This window comes from Spermophilus citellus (assembly GCF_964194105.1).
Source record: "Spermophilus citellus genome assembly, chromosome: 6".
Taxonomy (NCBI): domain Eukaryota; kingdom Metazoa; phylum Chordata; class Mammalia; order Rodentia; family Sciuridae; genus Spermophilus; species Spermophilus citellus.
Window position 1 is genome coordinate 23,581,665 of NC_138187.1, and position 22,180 is coordinate 23,603,844.

At 53.6% G+C, this 22,180-nt stretch overlaps 1 protein-coding gene across 4 annotated transcripts in view; it reads left to right on the forward strand.

Moving 5' to 3' along the window:
- LOC308651774 (S-adenosyl-L-methionine-dependent tRNA 4-demethylwyosine synthase TYW1-like) overlaps positions 1–21,948 on the forward strand; it is a 108,797-nt gene extending 86,849 nt beyond the window's left edge. The window contains exons 15-17 of one of the 4 annotated variants that reach the window (XM_081299246.1): positions 2,609–2,776; positions 19,364–19,411; positions 20,911–21,948. In XM_081299246.1, coding sequence (XP_081155372.1) covers positions 2,609–2,776; positions 19,364–19,411; positions 20,911–21,132 — 438 coding nt within the window. In that variant the 3' untranslated portion in view covers positions 21,133–21,948. Of the gene's footprint in view, positions 1–2,608; positions 2,777–4,822; positions 4,989–19,363; positions 19,412–20,910 lie in introns of all 4 variants that reach the window. The other 3 variants (XM_081299245.1, XM_081299248.1, XM_081299247.1) reach the window with 3 other exon arrangements.
- Positions 21,949–22,180: the final 232 nt, after the last annotated feature.

A 22,180-nucleotide genomic window follows, 5' to 3' on the forward strand; every position in this document is an offset into this window, starting at 1 on the left:
CAGGACGGCCTTGGCACGCAGCCAGCAGAAGGACCCCACGGGTTCCTTTCCTGCAGCAGCCTGGTGCTCAGAGCACGGCCTAGATCTAGGTGAGCATCTGGGCCTCTTGAGGACCTCAGGTGCTCCCTTGCTTCTTGGGCTTAGTCTGGACTTGGAGAAGGAAACTTGCTCAGGGGCAGGTGGGGAGAGGAGTGGTGACAGAGGGGAAGGTGGCAGCCAGCCAGGACATGAGGCAGTGCTGAGCATTTCAGGGTTAGCTGTGGTGGAGGACGTCAGGCCCAAGCTCCCTGCAGACCATCAAATGGAGCAGAGGCGGAGGAAGCTGGGGAACCCCAGGTGGTGGGCGCTCCGGTCCAGAGATCGTTTTCTTCCCAGGTTCTTGTGCTGCTCTGCCTAGCTTTCTGCCCAGCGTGAGCACTGGCCTTGGTGCCTAGGAGGCTTCCACACTGCTTACCAGGAGGCCTTTGTCAGGCCTGAAGGAAGACTGGACGGGAAGGTGCTCTTTAGGGGAAGGACTCCGAGCAGCCCCATAATGAACCACCATGCTCCCTGCTCTCGTCCTTTCCAGACCCGTCCCCTTAAAGTACCGTAGTTCATTGCTGCCCAGCAGTGAAGTATTTTCCAAAGCTGAGGTCTTACCTGAAATCTCCATGCTTCAGAGAACTAACTTTTTAAGTAGAAAAAGAGACCTCTTTGCACTAGCTACTCCCTCCATGCTTGATGGTGTAATTCAGATATCACAACAGTGTTTAAATTGAAGTTGAGGATATTTTATGACCTATGAATAAATCATTTTTTTGTTATTTATAGTTTTGGGTAAGTTTAGCACAGTTTTAAGCCTTATTTTCTTGATATTTTGAACTGTATTATTATTTGTCTTGTTCATGTAAAAGGCACACTCAATTTAGGCACTCTGACTCATGGTGGCCAGGGCTTTCCTGTGTGCAGTGTGGAAGCTGGGTTGTGGTGGCTTCTGCGTGCTAGGGGCCCTCTCACCTGAGCTCTGGCCTCGTGGTGGCTTCTGCATGGTAGGGGCCCCCTCACCTGAGCTCTGGCCTTGTGGTGGCTTCTGCATGCTAGGGGCCCTCTCACTAGAGTGTGCCGGCCAGGGTCACCTGGCTGCCCAGTGACTTGTGCCCACTCTACTGTCAGGGTGTGGGTCGCTCTGGAGTCCTCTGACATTAGGCTGTCTCCTGTTGCCTACTTGTGGCTGCCTGTGTCTGATGTCTGTTCACGGTATGTGCAGGAGACAGACTTTGAGTGCCACACACATCTGCTTTCGTTGTTGAGAACCACCTGGTGCAGGCCTGTCTAGAGAGCGTTCAGACCAGTTGGCAAGAAAATTTGATTTGGGGATATTTGAAGAGCCTGCACAATTAAGCTGTCTCTTTTTTTGAGGGGGAGGTGGTACCAGGGATTGAACTCGGGGGCCCTCGACCACTGAGCCCCATCCTCAGCCCTATTTTGTATTTTATTTAGAGACAGAGTCTCACTGAGTTGCTCAGTGCCTTACCATTGCTGAGGCTGGCTTTGAACTTGTGATCCTCCTGCCTCAGCCTCCTGAGCCACTGGGATTATAGGTGTGCACCACCACTCCCAGCAAGATGTCTCTTATTATGAGAAAGTTAGTTGTGAGTTGTCATGGAACCTCCCCAACAGAGGGTGTGACTGTGAAGCCTTGGAGTCTGTGTGCCTGGCTGCTTGGCAGAGTTCAGGAGAGTTGGAAGCCAGTTCCCGATGATGCGGTTGCACCTGTCAGGGACGGGCAGTCCCGCGTAGTATGTGTCAGGGATGGGCAGTCCCGCGTGCTTCTCTTCGTATGCCCACGTCAAAATGCAACATAGTGTGCTCTCCTTAGAGGATGATTCCTAAGGAGTGGCACTTCCCTGTTGGGACTTCACAAGGAATACAGGAAGCATGCGCCTGGGTCATCCTGGAAATGGGACACTCACCCTGTTCTCGGGTGTCTGGAGCTGCCGCAGGAGCTGAGGGCCCAGCTTCGAGCGATGGGACTGTGGAGACTGGCTTCCCCATCTCTCCGCTCAGCAGAGGAGCCCGGCTGTGGGAGTGGGCCTTACCCAGTGGAGTGGGCTGCCTTTGGTTCTTTGTAATACTGACCCTGACCTTTTTTGGAAAGAACATTCCACGGAACCTCCCTTTCTGTGTCCCCTACATAAGGATAAAAAACTCAGGTGGTACTCTCTCTTTCCAGAGGGGCCCCTAAGGCCGAGCACCATCCCCAGATGTTGAAAAGGCACTTCTGTGTGCTTCATGAGTTCTTTGCCGTTGTCTTTAGTCACTGAAGTGGTCAGATTTTGTGAACCCAGCAGGGTCGCCAGCTTGGCGAGATGGCGATACCCGGGAGCCTGCTGGTCTCCTGAGCCCTTGTGCTCCTGCACTGGGGCCATAGCTCCAGCCTGGGGTGGTGCTCAGGTGCATGTGGTTAGAGGGCTCCATGGGGACAGATGTGGGATGGTGGCTGGGGGCATCAGCTGCTGTCTTCGTCCCCCCTTGTGCGACCTTTGTCACTTTCTTCTCTTTAAAATGTTTGCTGAGGTGGGCTGGCCAGCTCAGGGGGATGTGTGACTGCCTCTGTTGTGACCCGCAGGGTGTCACCTACTGTGGAGAGAGCGCGGCCAGCAGTCTCACCATGGCCAACGTGCCCTGGCACGAGGAGGTGGTACGCTTCGTCCGCGAGTTGGTGGGTCTGATCCCTGACTACGAGATTGCCTGTGAGCATGAGCACTCTAACTGCCTCCTGGTAGCGCACAGACGGGTAAGCTTACCCAGCCTGCTCAGCCCCGCCTCCTCCCGTCTCCCTCCCCTCCCTGCCCCGCCTCCCTGCTGTGTGTGTGTGTGTGTGTGTGTGTGTGTGTGTGTAGGTGTGGGGGGGCTGCCTGTCTGCAGCCCTCCTAAGCCTGACAGGAAGGAAGCCCTGCATTCTGCTTCTCAGGTTCTTAGGCTCTTCTCGGTGTGAGATGGCTTCTGTTTTTAGTCTAGACATCTTAAAGTGCTCCCTGGTTTGTAATTTTTAGAAAAGTACATGCTGAAAAAATCAGAAGCAAAACACCCTTGTTGTAACCTCCCGTCCCTTCCCTGTCATGACCTCCTGTCCCTTCCCGGGCGACAGGGAAAGCAACAGTAGTGAGCAGCCCCCGTGTGCGTTCGGCTGTCAGAAGGCACCAGGGTGTTCATCAAGTTTCTGATTGCTTTGGATTTTGGCATCTGGAGAATTCTGTCTGAGGTTTAGTTCATGACACTACTTGTGTTTTTCCTCTTGAGCACTTTTATTAGGACCAGTGCCTCATCTAGTACCTTTTTTAAGTGAAAAGGAAAAGTCAGCGTGGGTGGAGGTGGCCACTAGGAGAAGACACCTGTTGGAAGACCAGCATCCGTGCAGCTGCCCCACCTTGTGTCCTTGCCGAGGTTGCAGGCAGCAGTGGGGTGTCTGCCCGTGGGTCCAGCAAGCCCAGGGTTCAGCAGTTGGTGGGTAGGGGCTGGAGAGTGTGCCGAGGCTGGGTGGCGGATGCCTGGAGGTTCCATGGTGTTTGGCTCAGTTTTCTGTTCAAATTCTCCACCGAAGAAATGCTGTTTTAAAAAGGGTCATGGATAAACCTTGAAAACATGATTTTTAACTGAAAAATGGTAGGTATGGAAGGCCACGTATAGGAAGCAGCCAGACCAGGCAGCTGGGGTCCTGGGTGATGAGCTGCTCTGAAACCTCATGGTGCCGCACAGCGTTGCGGGTGTGAGGGACCACTGAGGGCTGCGTGGGAAGGGCTGGCTCTGTGGGCGCGTGCTCCACGGCAAGAACAGCCTGGCACCAAGAAAGGCAAGGAGCCAGTGTTGGCTGCCCCCTCAGGTCCCCGCAAGGTTTCCCAGGTTAATGGGTTTAGCGACATGAGACCCATCCGTTGAGACTCCACACACTCTAGTCTCAGCTCAGTCTGAGGCTGAAAGCCCTCGTGGGCTAATTTGTGTGTCTGAGCTGTGGCCCGTCAAAGGCATGACCGCTCAGAACGAGTAGGTCCAGGAGCTTCAAGTATTGGAATGTTGACGTAGCTGTGGAGAGAACTGGCGCACCAAGTAGCTCGTAAAGAGGAGAGGCAGAGGAGCCAGTGCAGGCCTGCGTTATCTATATTCTCCAGTATCCGTGGGTGAGGTGTTGCTCAGTCACCAGGAATACAGAGTCAAGCCCAAAACATCCCGCTTCAAAATGGTCTAACAGAGAGACAGTGTGCCAGCAAAAGCGTGCCTGCTGGTGGTACCAGAGCTGTGGCAGAGCTGAGGGGGGCCGCTTGAGCTGGGCCTGGGGATGGCCAAGGAAGGCAGCTGCTTACCAGGAACCTGTGCGGCGGGAACCGTGGAGACGCTGTAGGTCCAGAGCAGGTGGCGGGAGAGGTAGGCGCACTTGAGTGGGCCGAGGCTGTGGAGCCTCCCAGCGCCAGGTGGGCTGTGGGTGAATGCAGGGCTGGGTGGGAGGGGTTGTAAGGGTGTGGGTGAGGGTGCAGCCTGGGTGCAGGGGCACCAGCCAGGGTGGTGGGGGTCATGGCATTGTCTGCGTGTTTGTGTCTGCACCATCGTGGCATTGTCTGCTGTGTTTGTGTCTTATTTGTTTGGGAACATGAGGACAGAGAGGCTGCACGTGGGCTGCAACGTCAGCTCAGATACCAGCTGGGAATGAGGTAGCAGATGGTGGGAGGCCATGAGGAGGGTGCCCCAGAGGGCTTGAGATACCTGCAGGGCCAGGCACATCCTGGCGCAGAGGTTCCCACGCCTTCTCACTTGAGGTTCACCTGAGCCCCTGGAACTTCTTCACAAGCACCGTCCAGAGAAAGGGCTGGCAGTTCCATTTCTTGGCCCTGTTGAGAGCGACGTGGCACAGCCTGACACTGAAGCCAGGACTGCTCTCCAACTGGTCATCCATGTGGCCCACGGTGTCCGGCTTCACTGCTTCCCTCTGGAATTCACCGTCCAGCAGTGACCCAGTGAGTGCTCTGCTCTCGTGGCTTGGGAACCCTCAGAGACCCATCCCAGTGGCTCATTTCCCATTAGGTGTCCTCTAGCCTGTTCCCCTCCACTGGCTGCTTGCCCATCATGTCCTGCCTTCTGTGTTGACACCATGCCTGTGACCCAGCAATTGTATTTCCCGCCTGGCTTTTCCTGCAGGCCCATGGCTGGCCTTGAACCAGAGACGTCAGGATGGCCAGACAGCCACTGACCACCTCTGACTTCTCAGGAGACTGCTGGTTCTTCTGGAAGTGCCAGGGTTTCCGACAGGTAGCGCAAGCCATGGTCACACTGAAGCTCCACTTCCTGTTACCCAGGTTGGCCACCAGAGAAAGCTGTGAAATAGGGCTGGGGCTCAGTGGCAGAGTGCTTGCCTAGCGCAGGGGAGGCCCTGGGTTCCATCTTCAGCACCATAGAAACCAATGAAGTAAAGGTGCTGTGTCCACCTACAACCAAAAAAATTTTTTAGGAAAGAAAGCTGAGTATGAAGCTCTTTCTTTGTAAAAGCATTACAGGTTGATACCAAACCATGAGGAGGTGTAGCCAGGCCTCCTGGACCCTCTCCTGGTTGTTCCAGATGACTGGGTCTGACATGGCCTGGAGCAGACCACCTCCAGGGGGTGACGGAGGCACAGCCCTGGGTCTGTTCAGATTCCGTCAGATTTACTTCTTGTATGTGTGGGAGCGTAAAGCTTACGCTTGCATAGATTGAGGTCATTTTGTCACAATCGAGAGATGAGCGGGCAGGGAGCATGGCTCAGTGGTAGAGGGGTGCTTGCCATGCGTGAAGCCCTGGGTTTGACCCAGCACCCAAACAGACAGCAGAGCTGTCCTGTCACCATGAAGGTCTTCCTTGTGCTGCCCTTCTGCAGTCCCGACCACCTTCCATGCCTGGCCCTCCCTTGCCCCTAACTGCCACTGACCTATCCTTCCTGTCTGCAGTTTTTCCTCTTGAGAATGGCAGATGGTCAGTTTCAGTGTGTGACCCTAAGGCTCATGGGCTTCTCTGGGACCTAACGGTTAGGTCACCTTTGAAGGACGCCCTGGTGTCTCCCTGTTTTGGGGTATGGCAAACCCAGCTGCCCCCTGCGCTTCTGTCCAGGTTTTTGTGTTTTTGTTTTTGTTTTCCTTTAGATCCTCTGTCTCCCTGTTGAGGTCATCTTGTGCTTCCTGTGTTTGTTTAGGTAGCTCTGTGTCGAAATGGTCTTTTGCTGCCTGTATTTGCTCTTATCTTAATCACGATGTACTTCCTGGTCACCTCTCTGGCATTTTTTGCACTGTGCTGGCCATGGAGTCTAATAATGTGGTTATCTTGGTTTGTTGGGGCAGTTTCTTCCCCTGTCTTTTCATGATCCTTTTAGCTCTGTGGGTCTGAGGTGTTACTGTCTTCACCCATAGGCTTATAGTGCACCTGTGGGGTTCCAGGACCCCTCCTTTGTGGGGAAGGACAGTGTTAACAGATCCCAGTGTAAACAGTGTACCACCTATGAGCAGTTAGTTGCTATTAAGACATTTATAGTTTGGTCACAATGTATAGAAATGTTGGACTTGATTATTACAATCAGTAGGTTTGTGAAAGGGTTTACAGATTCTGATGGAGGAAAGTGAACTGGGGTGAGGTGTGGGATGATCTGCTGAGGAGGCAGGATGTGAGGATGTGGACTTAGTAGATCTTAGGAAGGGTGAAAGAGGAATTTTATGGAGAGGGTCAGTAGCAGGAGAACAGAGAGGAAGTAATTTGGGGCAGGCTGGTACGTGGGAAGACAGTAGAATAAATAAAACCCACGTATGTATTAAGGAAAATAAAAGATGTTAAATTGGACGAAAAAGGGGGGGGGGAAGGCATATACAACACAACTGTAATATGCTCTTCAGACATCCCATCCTCAAAATTCTAATTCATGCAAAGTACTTGGTTTCCCACGCTGGGAATGTGAGGGCAGAAGATAGAGGGCAGGAAGGGAGAGGGGAGAGGGCGGGAGGGGAGAGGGGAGAGAGTGGAAGGCAGGAGGGGAGAGGGCCCGAGGGGAGGGGGAGAGGGGGGAGAGTGGGAGGGGAGAGGGCAGAGGGAAAGAGGAAAAGGAATCTCAAGGAAGAACCAGCATTGTTGATGGCTTTGGTTGGAGATCAGCATCTCTCCTGCTTCCCTTCTCATCCAACAGGTGGGGTTGTCTGCTGTTGCCTGGTGTCTCTGCCCTCAGGACGGTGAAGGTGACCACAGTGGGAGGGCCAGTCCTGGTACAGGGCATCTGGAAGATTCCCCAGATCCTGGTCCCTCTGCAGCCTCTCCTCCTAGGGACCTCTCTCACCAGGATCCTGGTCCCTCTGCAGCCTCTCCTGCTAGGGACCTCTCTCACCGTGGCTCCTGTGGGCAGCACCGGGTCACACTGTTCACCTGTCCCACTGAAAGCTGTTTTGTGTTGGCACTTACTAGCCACTGGGGAGACGGGGAGTTGGAAACCAGGTACCTGGCCAGCTGGAGTTCCAATCTGGGAATTGCCCCCACCAAAGACGGTGAGAAAGATGACCCAAGATGGAGCCGGGCTGCTTCCAGGGTGGAGGGCAGGGTGGGGGAGCCTGGCTATGGCACTGCGACGTGTTTTCAGAGACTAGCTCTGTGAAGTTCAGTGTTGGGGCTCCTGGTCGTCTCCAGAGCTGTGGGACGTCCCCAGGTGCAGGCAGACTCCTGTGCGGTGGGGACTGTGACTGGAGCTGCCGACTCGCAAGATGGAGGCCACTGGGAAACCTCACCACGTTGGTCGTTGGGGGTCCACAGGGGAGTGGCGCCAGAGTTCCTATGGGTGGGTAGCAGCTGATTGGAGCGGAGTGGCGTCTGGGAGTTCAGGGTGCTGATGTGGTTATTCTGCGAAGGCCCTTGCGCCCTGTGTGGGCTGGGGGTCAGGAGGCCTGCTCTAATACTGAGGCCTGGAGCCCTGGGCGCAGGCACAGCGCTGGTGATTTCTACGTAAGAGCAGCTGTGTAGGGTCCTCTGTCACCCTCAGAGAAGCAGTGTTCTCACTAGTTGAGACCTGGGTTATGGAGCAACAAGAGCGCTGCGTCCCTCCGCCAGCCATCTGGGACCCCTCCCTCTGTGGACGCAATTTTGCTCTCTTGGGAATGAAGGCCCAGGAGCGACTCGCTAGGGCGAGTGGCCGCCTATTTGCCTGCTTGACATTTGTGTTTGAGGGGAGAGCACCATCATGGGGTGATCGGCCCGCATGGCTCGCTGTTCCTGGAATCTCAGAAATCTCATTCTTATCCTGGTGCCTTCCATCTTGAAGAGGTTGGTGACCTTGGGGCTTGTTGACCTTGTGTTGCCAGCTTTCAGATGAAGGTTCCTCGCAGGCTCGGCAGGTCTTTGTGCAGAGTGAGCAGGAGGCTGGCTCACAGTTGGAGGCACAGAAGGAAGGCCACGCTGCCCAGCCTCATCCTGCTTCCTGTTCCCAGCACCTGCAGGCCCAAGCCAAGAGTCCCCTCCACAAGATCTTATTGTATCTTAATTTGCATCCTAAGCACTTGCTCTTTGGCTCCATTCATGCAGACTTTTGGTTTCTTTAATGAGCATTTTGTAATTTTCGGAGTCCTAACATGCTCTGTCAGATCTGGCCTGAGCCCAGAGCGGCGCGCTCTCCCGTTTCGCCTTGTAGGCATTCCTTGCTGGTGTGTAGAACTCGTTCTGGTGTTGGTCTTGCATCTTGCAACCTTGCTGCGCTCACCGTATTCTTCTGGTTGTTTTGTTGGTAGGTTTCTTGGGGTGTTCTGTGGAGACTGTTGTGTCACCTGCAGATGGGGACGGTTTTGTTTTTCCTTCCCAGTTGGTGTGCCTCTTCCTTCCTTCTCCACTTAAGCACACTGCCTAGCACGGTCAGTGGTACACTGCTGACCTTCTCCTGGTCTTGGGGGGAGCGTTCTCACTGTTCCCTCAGGTGTTTGCGCATGTTCATTTTCAGGTGGAGGCAGCTTCGAGCCCTGTTAGGAAGGTTTGTAGTCGGCTCTGTGCTTTCCCTCTACTGGTCTGACTCTGAGCCAGAGCTTGGTGCGTGCACAGAAGCCAGTTCTGTGGCCCTGGTTTTTAGAAAGAAGGAGCTTTGTTGAAGGTTAACTGACAAGAAACAGAAGACTTACTTAGGTCCCGCGAGGAGAGTTCCCAGGGCTTGGGGACCTAACAGGGCTCTGTGCCTGGAACTGGATTGCGGGAGCTGCCTTGTTCCTGCCAGGGTGGCAGCCTGAACCCCGTCCCCCCAGCCCCCTCTGATAGCTTGCTGGGGAAGGCGGGCCACCTCGTTCTGCTGCCCACATGGCCTCCTCTGATACCACGGGGCAGGGTGGAGGCCTCATGATGCCGGACTCTCCACTCAGCTCCTTGGCCTCTGGTATGTGGGGTCTCCCGGTGCTGCAGGGGAGGGGTGGAGGTCCAACTCCTGCCCTGAGTGAGTTCCACCATGCCGCTGCTGGGAGAAGGGCAGGGTTCCCTGAACTCTCTCTACACCTCCCAGCAGGCGGGTGGGCAGAGGCCAGCTGTCCTCTTGGCCTGGGTGAAGTGTTCTCTCTTGTTGGGCTGCCCTCTTTTTCTCTTTGTCCAGAGAGAGAAGTGTCTGTGGGGCTGTTGTGTTTCGATCATGTCCACTGTGCTTCTGCATCATCTCCAAGGCCTGCATGGGCTGAGAGGCTCCTCCTGCTATTCTGCAGCCCCGCTCCCTGGCCTGCGGCCTCCACCTCTGCCTCCACTGTGTGGAGTCTGCGGAGCTCCCAGGAAGACCCAGGGGAAGGGCTCTGCTGCCCCTGGGCGGACCCAGCTGCCTTCCCCTGCGGTCTGGGTTTCCATCTCCCCAGTGAACACTCTCCTATTTAATATGCCGTATTTTTCTGATTCTGGTAAAGTTGACTAGCAGAAATAAGGATATTGCCATAAAACAGAACTTTGAAAATTCTCCAGTTGTGGCTTTTTTTTTTATTTATTCATTTCAAAAATTAAAACACTTTCTGATCCAGGAGAGCATGTAGTCCAAAATGTAAGGTGAGTTTTTAAAGAAAAAAAATTCTACAGGGATCCCAGGCCTTGGTTAATATTTACATTTAGATGACCTTCAGAGATCCTGCGTGAAGTTTGCAGGAGTAGCAAAGGTGTAGTCTCCAGAGCGCTTTGTTAGGATCTGTGCAGCCCGTCAGTGCCCAGATCGCCCCCTGGTGGCGGGGAGAGCCGCCTGCTGCACCACAGGCCAGTCTCCCTGGCTGCAGTGAGTGCCCTTCAGTAGCTGGTCTCCAGAGCAGCCATCCTGCCCCTCGCTCACACTGCAGGCCTGTGGGAGTGTTGCTGCTGGCAAGAGGCAGGCTCATCGGGGACCCAAAGCAGAACCCATGTGGCACTCAGTTGAGCGCGTCTGGCCTCACAGCAGAAAGGCAGGCAGCTTGGTGTTTAGGTGGGGAAACCCGCGGAACTTGGTTCATGGTCATCAGACCACAATGAATCCAATAAACCCTGGTAGTTTCAGTTCAGAAACACTGCAGTCCTCTCCACACGTTGGTGACCACAGCCTGTTTTAGTGGCTCTCTGCCACGGAAGCCAAGGCCCTGGTGAGGGGCACACGTGCAGAAGTCTCGTGGTGGTTTTTGAAGACTTGATTGCTTATTTTAAAAAACAGACTTTATGTTTTAGAGCAGCTTTTTATTTATAGGGAGATTAAGAATATAGACTGATGGCCACATTACCAAAAGCAGTATTCGGTTTCAGTGCAATCCCCATGAGAATGCAAAGGACATTCTTCACAGAACTAGGAAAAAATAGTCCTAAAATTAATTTGGGAGAATAAAAGACCCAGAATAGACAAAGCAGTCCTGAGTAGGGGACTCACAACACTTGATATTAAATTATGCCCCAGAGCTGTGGTAACAAAACAGCATGGTATTGGCATCATGGTAACATGACATGAAGACATGAAGACATGGTAACATGACATGAAGAGCAGAGGACAGGGACAGTCCACACACCTGCCACCATCTGGCGCTGGACAGAAATATAGGTGGGAGAAAAAAACACCCTTTTAACAAATCACGTTGGTATAACTGGAAATCCATATGAGGAAGAATGAAACCTGATCCCTGCCTCTCACCTACACAAAAGTCAAATCACTGTGGATCAAGTACCTCGGAATTGGATGAGGAGCCTTGCAACTGCGGGAAGGAAACATAGGGGGATCAACAGTCCATCATAGGTGTAGGACCAGCTTCCTTACCAGACCCTTCTAGCTCAGGAGATAAACCAAGAATCATTAGTGGGTCGGCGTCCTGCACAGCAGAGGAAATGAGCATACAGAGAGAGAGCCTGTAATGGGAACGATCCTTGCCAGCTACAGGGGATTAATACCCAGACTACATGAAGAACTCAGAAAACCCCAAATAACCCAATCAGCATATAGGCAAAATAGCTAAATAGAAACTTCTTGAAAAAAGGAAAGCAAATGGCCAATGGATATGAAGAAATGTTCAGCATCTCTAGCACTCAGGGTACCGCATACCAAAACCACACTGGATCTCCTCTCACTCCCGTCAGATAGATGGCAGTGGTCAGAAATACCACAATAAGAAGTGCTGGTGAGGATGTGGGCAGAGGTTCACGCCCACATCCTAGGTGGGCCTGCAAGTCCACACAGTCACCCTGGAAAGCACTAAGGGAGTCCTCAAAAAGCTAGGGATGCAACCACCTAGGGCCAGCGTCCCACCACTCAGTGTTCATCTAGACGACTACAGCATGCTGGAGGGACCCAGCCACTTCAGTATTTGTGGCAGCACCGCCCGTCACAGCCAAGGCATACATTAGTTAAAAAGAAGAGCACGGCCTGGACTTGTCCTGTGGTCAGCGTCTCGTGCTGGTGCTGGTGGTGTGTTGGAGTCCTTGACCAGAGTGGTGCGCTGCTCCAACTGAAGTCCCTAGGGTGTCTGGAGTTCCTCAGGCCTCCTTTCCTGTCCTCTTGCTGTCTTCGGCTTCACATTACACCCAGCTGTCACGTCTCTTTAGGTTCCTCTAGGGGACAGCAGTGTTTCACTTTCCTTACTTGATGGCCTGTCAGTTTTGAGGGCCTGTGGGACGCCCACTGTTGGAATCTGTGTTCCTTATGAGGCTTGACTGTGTGTTTTTAAGAGAAAGATCCCAATACCTGGAGCTTTTTCCGTGGCGGCACACCAGGGCACATGCACACCGCCAGCATGGTGGGTGACGCTGTTGCTGCCTCCGTCAGGGGCCACGGCAGAGTGTAGGCCTCTCCTGTGGGACAGCTCTCCCCGCCCCTTGCTGCTTTCTCCAGGAAGAAGCCGTGGTGGGCAGCCCACATGTCAGGAGGGCTGTCCCTTCCTCCCCTGCGGGCTGTCCCCAGGCGCTGTCCTGGCGTCAGCTCTTCAGTGGCTCCTGGGCCCACCTGCCACACTGACAGCAACGTGGGGTTTCCTGATTTGTTTGATTTTCGCCAACCCTTCTTTCTTCTGGCACTCTAGGATTCTCTAGGCTGATTTGTGTATATTCCTGCCCAGCCCCAAAGTCGGCCATTTCTCTTGGGAGCCTGGCTCCTTTCATTGTTGAATGGTATTAAGGACCAAGATTCATGTGCAGGGGTGCCCATTGCTGCTGGTGTCTTTTGGGTTCTCCCAGCTGGCAGTGGGGAAGCGTGTGTGTGTTCTGACCTCAGGTCTGTAAGGATGTCTGTGCATGGCCTCTGAGGTGTCCCCTGGACGTGCTGATGGGGCATGCTAGACTCTGGCTGCACACACCACTCTGGCCTCCCCCGTGCTCATGTGTAAGTGCCGCTCTAGCAGTGTGAAGCTGGCTCCTACCGGCAGGCACGCACCCTCTTAACTGTTCCGCTCAGGACCCAGGTACAGTGTGTGGGGTCCCTGGACTGCAGCGCTCAGGGCGGTTCCTTTTGCCTTAGCCTCACCTGCTGGGCTCGCTTTTAGATCCCTCGGTCAGTCCCTCTTACCCCAAGACAGAGGCCTGGCTCCGCCTTCCCTCTGGTGTAAGCCACTCTCTGGCTCCCAGAGACCCGTCTCTGACCAGTGCTCACTTGCCTGCTGGGCCTCAAGCTTGGCAGACTCTCCTAGAACTCAAAGGCAGTGCTGCTGGGTGAGCTGGCACAGAGCACTTGCCCGTTTTCAGGGCATAGCCGGCTTCCCCATGGCGGCCGACCACTGTACTGCTCCTGAGAGGTGGAGAGAGCTGGCAAGAGCAGCCTTCCACCTCCAGACACCTGGGACTGAACTCTAGCTGGGCCTCTCTCGTCCTTGGCAAGGCTTGAATTTTTCTAGCTTGAGTTTCCACCTTTGGAATAAGAGAAAAAACAGTATTTAAGAGTCGGGAGCCTCTGTCAAGATTCAGTGAATTAACACATGTATGATGCTTGTTGCGGTGACTGTAATAAATGCTGCTGGTTGTTAAGTTCATCAGCAGACCTTAAAACCAGACCATGGTAATGAGACATGGCAGGAGACAAGAAGAGACCGTGCAGGACGATGGCAGAAGAGGCCTCCAAGCGCCTGGAAGGAAGGCCACTACCCAGTCTCCATCTGCCACTGAGTGAAGAGGGAGGTGAAGGTAGTGGGTGGGGTTGGTCCTGCTCACCTGGGTGTGAAGGAAAAGCAGATTCGTGCACTGGGGACAAAGACGGCGTCGGCCCAGAGACACACCAGGCCTGGGGGCAGCAGCAAAGCCCAGGCAGGCCCTTGCCCTGTGCTGGAGGTGGACAGCAGTGTGGAAAACAGACTGCAGGGCTGAGGAGTGGGCAGACTGCTGGACGTGTGGTCCACCAGAGGCAAACCTGGAGGATACAGACAACAGACAGGTAGATGGACGCAGTGAGCACAGGGCAGTGACGGCCTCCCAGCAAGGAGCTCCCAGATCAGGCCCAAGGCCCAAGCCCCCAGGCAGAAGGGACGCATCCCCAAAAGCCAGTGTCATCCTGCCACTACAGACTGATGTGGACACAACAAAAAGAAAACCAGACCAATGTCCTTGACGAACATAGGCCAGAAGTTCTTGATGAAGGACTTACAGACAGAATTCAACAGCACCTCAAAGGCCACACCATGGTCAATAGGGCCCACTCCGGAGATGCCAGGAAGGTTCAGCAAATCAGTAAGTGTGACACAGAATCAGGAGTGACAATCCCATGACAGTCTCAAAAGATGAGGGAAAATCTCTGATAAAACTGAACTCCCAAAACATACTCAATAAAATATTTTTTTTAAAAGAGAGAGTGAGAGAGGAGAGAGAGAGAGAGAGAAAGAATTTTTTAAAATATTTATTTATTTTTTAGTTCTCGGCGGACACAACATCTTTGTTGGTATGTGGTGCTGAGGATCGAACCCGGGCCGCACGCATGCCAGGCAAGCGCGCTACCGCTTGAGCCACATCCCCAGCCCATCAATAAAATATTTCGTGAAGAAAAAATGAAAAATAGAAGTGAAAACCAGCAAAGGGAGGAACCACCAGAGATCCAACATTTCAGAGTCTCTGCAGGCCTGGTGGGAAGAGGAGAGCTCACTGCACTGAGCTCGTTCATTGAAGGAATAGGAAGTCAACAAATAAATACCCTAACATTGCATCTCAGAGACCTAGAAAAAGCAAAATTAACACCCAAAGCAGTAGAAAACGGAAAAAATTAAGATCAGCTGAAATCAATAAAATTAAAACAAAAAAATGACAAAACAAAAAGTTGGTTATTTGAAAAAAATAAATAAAATTGATAAACCCTTAGCCAAACTAATGAAGAGAAAGAGAAAACTCAAATCACTAAAATGCTCTATGAAAAACTAAATATCCCAACGGACAGTACTGTTGCAGTAATTCACGTGCAGGTCAGCATGGGAAAAGAAAGAAGAAGCAGAGCAAGTGAAGCAGCAGCAGGAAAAAAGTTCTTTATTGTGTACAAGCAATCTTTTTATAGTATTGTGAACAAAGAAGACAGCCTTCCAACATCAATAAATGAGGTCTTTCAGCTAATTAAACATAGCATACAGAAGTTTTACTTTCTAACCAGAAGTGACCCGCTTCTCATGGCTAATCTATTCTCGGCCCGGAGTATGTTGAGCTCTGCTCTTTGTTAAGAACAGATAATAAAATTTTTCTCAGTGCCATCCTAGCCCACTTGGCAGAACATCCCGTTTGCAGGCAAGTCCTCCCAAGGATAGCAGACACTTCGTTTTCAAGCATGTCCGCTGTTACCTATCTATACCTTGACAGAATATCCTGTTTGCAGGCAGACTCCATCAAGGACAGTAATAGTAACGCAGTTACATCTGATTCTCTACACACTACTGAAATACGGATGATAATGAAAAACTATTTTAAAAATTTACATTTTAATAAAATAGGAAATCTGAAAACATGACATTTCTAGAGACATATGACCTGCCCAAGTTGCATCAGGAAAACAGAAAAATTTAAACAGATCAGTTTCAAGCAGTAGAATTGCTGATGCCATCAGATCTCGCCAGATGCCCCTGTTGAGGAGATGAGCTGGGTTCAGAGGAACGAAGAAAACAGTAAGAAATCATGCAAAAAACGTGCACATGAGTTTCCCAGGTCGTGGGTGGGACTGCTTGGTGACCTCCAGGGTCCTCTTCCACACTGGAAGGCAAGAGAGAGCGCACACCTGGAATCTCTTTATTTTGTAGGAGGACACACAGAGGAGCTTGATGGAATGTTCTTTACCAAATAAGGCAGGGGGTAGGTTTCAAAGGTGGAGCCTTGCTTCGTGGCGTCTTGTGGTCAGCAGATTGATTGACATCGCACATGACACCCATCTCAGGTGCTGTGTGGGATCATAGGGAGAGGGAGAGGAGAGCACACTTATGTCGCACAGCCCAGTCAGTGTGCAACACCAGGCCTGTCCCCTCATATGGCTCCAGGGCGCATAGCTCGCACACACAGCCCACGGGTGGCTCACGACAGTCAGAAGCCAACCAAAGAAAAGCCCAGGACCAGATGGGCTTTCAGCCAGGTTCCATCAGACCCTCATAGAAGAACTCCACCAATGCTCCTCCAGGTGCCCTGTGACACAGGAAAGGAGGGGACCCTTCCAACCCCAGTCTGAGAAGCATGACAGGCAGGAGAGGTACTTTGGATCTGCAGGTCATGCTGAGGAGGCAGAGCCAGATCCCGCCCCATGTCCGTCCTCAGGACCAACAGGTACCTTGTGTTTGCACAGAGGATGAGCTGGGCAGGGGGCTGCGCCAGTCTCAGTCTGGTGGAGCTGAGCACTGGGGGAACACCCTGTTCTGGTTCTGCAGAGGGATCCAGGGGGGCCTTCCCACTGCAAGGACAGTCACCATTTGCTGCTGGGGCATCTGTCAGACCTGTGACCCTGGAGGGGGCAGTTCAGTTCCCTTGAGGTATGTGGATGGCCTCAGGGTGGGTGCTGTGCCTGCCTCTCTCCTGAAGATGCAAGACACTGAAGGCTACAAGTGCTGACAGCCCGTGTCCCTGCAGTCTGTCTCGGTCTTGAAGGGGTAGGGGTGTGGGGAGCTGAGAGACCCTGCACTGCTGGTTTTTAGACAGACACTTATTTTAAATGATTAACTTGCCCTGTGCACCACTGAGTGGGTCACACGGTTAAAGTAGTGGAGGGGACGGTGTGGAACTAAGGCAGAGGTTCAGGCTCCTTCCTGCTTCCGCTTATTTGTGGGGCCTGAGCTGCGGCTTTGCGCAGAGGTAGCTTCCTGCGTCCCTGTTGCCGCAGCCCTGTTCACCATGGAGCCACAGCCCTGGTGGCTGCTCTGTTTCCAGCATAGCCCAGCGGTGTTTCATTGCTGGGACCAAAATGCCTAGCGAGAGCAGCTCAGAGGAGGGATATCTATTTTGGGGTCACAGTTTCAGAGGCTCAGTCCATAGTAGGTCAACTCCATTGCTCTGGGCCCAGGTGAGGCTGCATATTCTGGGAGGCGGGAGGCGGGGCGCTCAGCTCATGTGGGTGTCAGGGGCCAGGAAAGAGGCAGGGCAGCCCCACAACTAGCCCCTCCAGCCACAGCCCACCAGCCCACACCAGGACGGACTGATTGGTCACAGCTGTCACATCTGGGCATTTCACCTCTGAACGTCCCTGCAATAACGGGAGGTTTGAGGAACACCCTCAGATCCAGACCATGACACCTTCAGTTTCCTTGGAGCTAATTGGTATGTGATGGTGATGATGATGAAGACGATGACGAGGATGATGTCTAGGTTTCTGCATTCTTTAGCAGATTCATCCCTCAGGCTCTTTGCCAGGGCAGTCTGCACTGGACTGTCAGCATCTTGGGTTTCCCATGAGGTCCCTCTCTCGGAGCTGTCTTTCCAGGGACACTTTCTGGTCCCCCTGTGTTGGGCAGGTCCCTCTCTGTCCAGGTCTCCTTGTCTTCTCCCCGTGAGAGCTCTCTGGTTTCCAGGGTCGTGTGTTTCTGTTTGACTTGTCCCTACTTCATGGGAAACGTCCTCCCGGGAACTACTGAGTGTGCGACAGGTGAGATCCTGGGTGTCTGCAGATGTCACCCTCCTCCACCCTGTGGAGGGCCCACTTCTGTGGGCTGGACAGTGCTCTGCTGCACGCAGGTCAGTGCAGTGGGAGGACTGGGGGCCCCGTCCTCCCTGTGGTGCCCAGCCTGGGTCCTGCTGGGTCTCCTCCGCTGCCACCGGGCTCCATGGTAGACCTTTCCATCACTTAGTGGGGTTTCCCGTGGGAACACAGTGAACATAATCTTTTAAACACCCTGGTGTCAGAGACCCTGTGCTGTCCCTGCTGTGTGGGAAGGAGAGGAAGCAGTGAGCATGGCCCTCGGTCAGCAGCGTGGTGGCTCTAGGGAGGCAGGGCCAGGGCGCACTGCCCTGCACAGCCTGGCTCCATCAGTCAGGGCCGTGCCTCACTGCCTTGCCCCGTGCCTTGAGACCATCCGTGACCTTCTGAGTTTGTAACTCTGCATAGACCACCTCCCGTGCATTGGATTAGAAGAGTTCTTGAGGCGGGATGACCTCATGTCTCAGGACACTAAGCCTCCAGTTTTATGATTTGGATTTAATGTCCCTGTTTACGCTGCTGTCATTAGCAGTGTCTGCGTCAGTCATACTTAACTTGACCTTTTACATGAACAGTACGACTTTCTCTGAGCTCTTTGTATCAGGTACTTCTGTCCTCAAATTGTCATGAGAGGTCTTTGGGGTCTTATGACTCGGGGTTCATTTCAGATCAACCTATTATGGACTATTTGTGCCACCCCCATCCCTGACCCCTCGTGTGGCTGCATGGAGACGGGGCTGGATGGGACCTGGGAGTGGGCCTGGTCTGGTGGACCTGCGTCCTTGAGACCCTCTCCGAGCCCAAACCGAGGAGAGGCTGCGCGGGACACAGCCAGAAGGCAGCCACTGCAGGCTGGGAAGGCCCACCCTGTAGACAGTCCTCCTGGCCAGGCCGCGGCAGCCAGAGCCTCAGGGCCTTCTGGTTTGTGTTCTCAGTGGCACATGCCAGGCGTCAGCTTCCAGTTGCCAGGTCTGTGTACCTGGTTTCTGCATTCCGAACCAGCTGGAGGCCCAGAACCAGTAAGAACGGGTTCCCCTAGGGCTGGACTTCTCCCAGCACCCAGAGTCCGCCAGTCTCCTGAGGTGCAGCCAGCAGTTTTGTGATACATGTAGAATAGTTTATGGGTTTTGCCTGCGTGTGTGTGTCTCAATGTGTCTGTGTGTGTATGTGTCTGCATGTGTATGTCTGTGTGTGTATGTCTGTGCGTGTGTGTGTGTCTGTGTCTGTGTGTCTGTCTCTGTGCTGTTTATGTGTTTGTATGTGTCTGTGTGTGCACACACGTGTGTACCTCCTAGATTGAACTATAAAATATGTTTTTTACCGTAGGCTGGTATAAAAAGGAGAGTCAGGTCTATTGCTCTAGTCCAGACAGACCCTTTAGTCCTCAGGCTGTCTGTGGCCAGTGATCACTGATAAGTCTGAGGAGGAGGAGGCCTGGGGTCATGAAGGCTGAGGGGCCAGACTCTAGACCTGGAGCTCGACCCCAGAGGGACAGGAACAGCAAGGAGGGCTGTGTAGCCTGTTCTCACAGACACAGCTGGGAGCCCCAGAGGCCCCCCGTGGGGCCACATTCTGGGTGATCGTTGTCCCCTCTTCTGCCCAGGGCACATGCCAGGTGCTTTGTGGTCACCTGTAAAGGGCCTGGGCCAGGTGCACAGGCGTGGAGGGGAGGGAGTGGCAAAGGGCAGCCTTGGGGGCCTCACTGCTGAGGTACGCTGATGCGTCTCCTCCTGTGCTGGTCAGGGAGCCCTGTCTCCACAGGAGTGCGGGGGCCTTCTGCATGGACACACTGAGACGGTCCTTTCTGTATTGTGCAGCCCGTAGCAGCAGAGTCCCGTCCTGTCTCCAAGGACGTCAGTGAGCAGGTGGGGTTTTTCCACCCTGGTCTTCTAGCTTCGCTTAGAGGTCAGGAGGATAGGGCTGGCCTCAGTGTCCTGAGTGATGGCTACAGGGTGGGTCAGGGCCTCCTCTCGGCCTAATCTTGGCTGGTGGGCAGTGCGGGAGGTCACTGCAGACGGGCTGTGAGGTGCTACCGTTGGACAGCTCAGGAGCAGGGACCTGTGGCACAGGAGCTGTCCTGGGCTAAAGGGATGGGGGTGTGGCGCTTCCCAGAGAAAGGACAGGGACCTGACGTGCAAGCTGGTGCAAACCAGACAGGCAGCATGGGAGCCTGGGAGGTGGGGCCTGCTCTCTGGAGTCCGCGGGTGCCTATGTTCAAATGGGTGGCCATCTCTACCACCCTGGGCTGAGACTCGGGCAGACAGCAGCAGCTGGGGGAGGCCACAGCTGGAATTGGCTCAGTCAGTGGAAGATGGTGGCCTCATGAGGTGATGTGGGCCCCTGGTGGCAGAGCTGCTCAGGAAGATGGTGGGGCATGGGTGTGAGCACCAGGGGAAAGGGTCAGCTCCTTCCACAGTAGTGGGTGGAGAACAGTCAGGGCCTCCGGTGTGGGAGAGATGAAGGCAGAGAGCCCTGGGGGCACTATTTCAAAGAATGGTCTTTCAAGGAGATTTCTCAGAGCTATTGGGTAAGAAATTAGATGCCACAGTAAATTCCAAACCCAGGAGCCTGCTTATTTTCAATAATTCCTTTTCAGCTGGACCAGGAAGCTCTTGCTTGACTTGGTTCATGGAGTTAATCAGGCTCTGTTTTCATTTCTGAGACAGTTAACTGTCGACGGTGGGTTTCAGCACAGCGGGTACACTCTCCACGGTGCTGCCAGGCAGGCGCTCGGGGGAGAGCCCTCACAGCTCAGCTGGTTTCCCCGAGAGCTGCCTCAGCTTTGCCTTCATTCCACGTTGACTTTTGAGAAGCAATTTCCTTAAGAGTACAAATTGGATTATTCCTCTTTATTGAATTGGCTTTCTGCTAATGAGGTATTGTATGCACTTTGGACTGGAAAGGCTGGTTGGAGTCATTTAGCATTTCAGAGTTGGAAGGCATTGATTAGGGCTTTTGCTAATAACTCAAGCGGAGTTTGGTAATAAAAAGGCTTCTGTCAGATGCAGCTAATAGCCACAAAAATCCAGCCAGACAGAAGGTGGCCGCAGGACTGGGGTAGCTGGGCCCTGAGCGCTGGCAGCACTGGGCAATTTGATGCCCGTCAGCAAGACTGCTCCCACAGCCCCACCCGGGCCAGGACATCTCCCATCCCACAGCTGGTCCTCGGCCTGCGGGTTGCAGTGCTCAGGGGAAGCGCCTGCCCATGCTGCAGGTTGCAGTGCCCAGGGGAAGCGCCTGCCCATGCTGCAGGAAACCAGGTGTGGAATGTGGAAGTGTTGACCTGACAGGGAGAAAAACCAGGTGCATTAGTGCCTTCCCTGTGGATGGTTCCCCTTCTGACTTGAGGCTGATTTCTTCCCAGTTTAAGATCGAGGGAGAATGGTGGACGTGGATCGACTACGGCCGCTTCCAGGAGCTCGTCCAGGAGTATGAAGATAGCGGTGGGTCAAAGTCCTTCAGTGCAGAGGACTACATGGCCAAAACCCCTCCCTGGGCTTTATTCGGTGCCAGGGAAAGAGGCTTTGATCCCAAGGACACAAGACATCAGAGAAAGAACAAATCCAAGGACGTTTCTGGATGTTGAGCTTATCTGAATTCAGGATGCGGGAGGACAGAAGAGAGGCAGCCCCCAGGTCCTCGACCCTGCAGATCTCGTCTCCCCCATGGCTGTCCTGTGGGGCTGGAGACTGCCGCACACTTGGTGCCTTGGAGCAGCTCCCCGCTTCTTGCCTGGACTCTGTCCCTCCCTGCTGTATTTCTGAGAGGAGGTTGTTTGGGGAGGAGGGCAGGGAAGAGCCATGACTAGGATTTAACTAGTGGTTTTGAATCAGTCTTTTCGAGACGTCCGGAGTGTCACTCATGGGAGCCTTGTGCAGCGTGGACACTGGCCCCACCTTGGGCCCTGGGCTTCTTATGCGGTGGCCCCTGGTTACAGAGATTGGCTCCAGCCCTTCTCACAGCCTGCGAAGCCTGCCAGCTGTCAGTTTGCAGATCTCTAAGTACTGCATTGATTACATCACTATGCACCACTGGAGCTTTAGGAAGCTCTTCTGGACCGCACTCTGCCAGTCCCCAGTCCCACCGTCACCATGGGACACGGTACACGGCCACACGGAGCAGAGGCGTCCTCTTGCCAGAGGGGTGCCTCCCAAGGGCCCTGGGCCATCTGCCTTCCCTGCGCCCTGGGCTCCTGCTTGGCAAGGCCGCTGCCTGGGCTTCCTCTTGCCACTGGGGTCCCCCCTGTACTCTGTGGCCCTCGCTGAGTCACACAGTCTGTTCTTGAAGGCTCAGGCTTTCTCTAATGAAAAACAACACACTCAATATATTTTTTTTCAAGTTGTCAAAGTTATTTTAAAATTCTTTTATCTAAAAATAAATAAAATGATCTTTTCTGAAGACTTGGAGCACGAATACTCTCATGTGCCCAGTGTAAGGTCCTTCTGGTCCTCCGGGTTCTGAGCCCTGCCAGACCCACCTCCTCACGCGGCAGCTGTTCTGTGAGGCCCTCTGCTCTGGGCTGAAGTTAGATTCATAGGTGACGCAACCTTCCTGCCTGCTTAGTTGAAAAACGGTACCGTGTTTATTTCTAAGTGGCAAGAGTCAAACACCTCTCCCTTGTGACGTGGGACGGT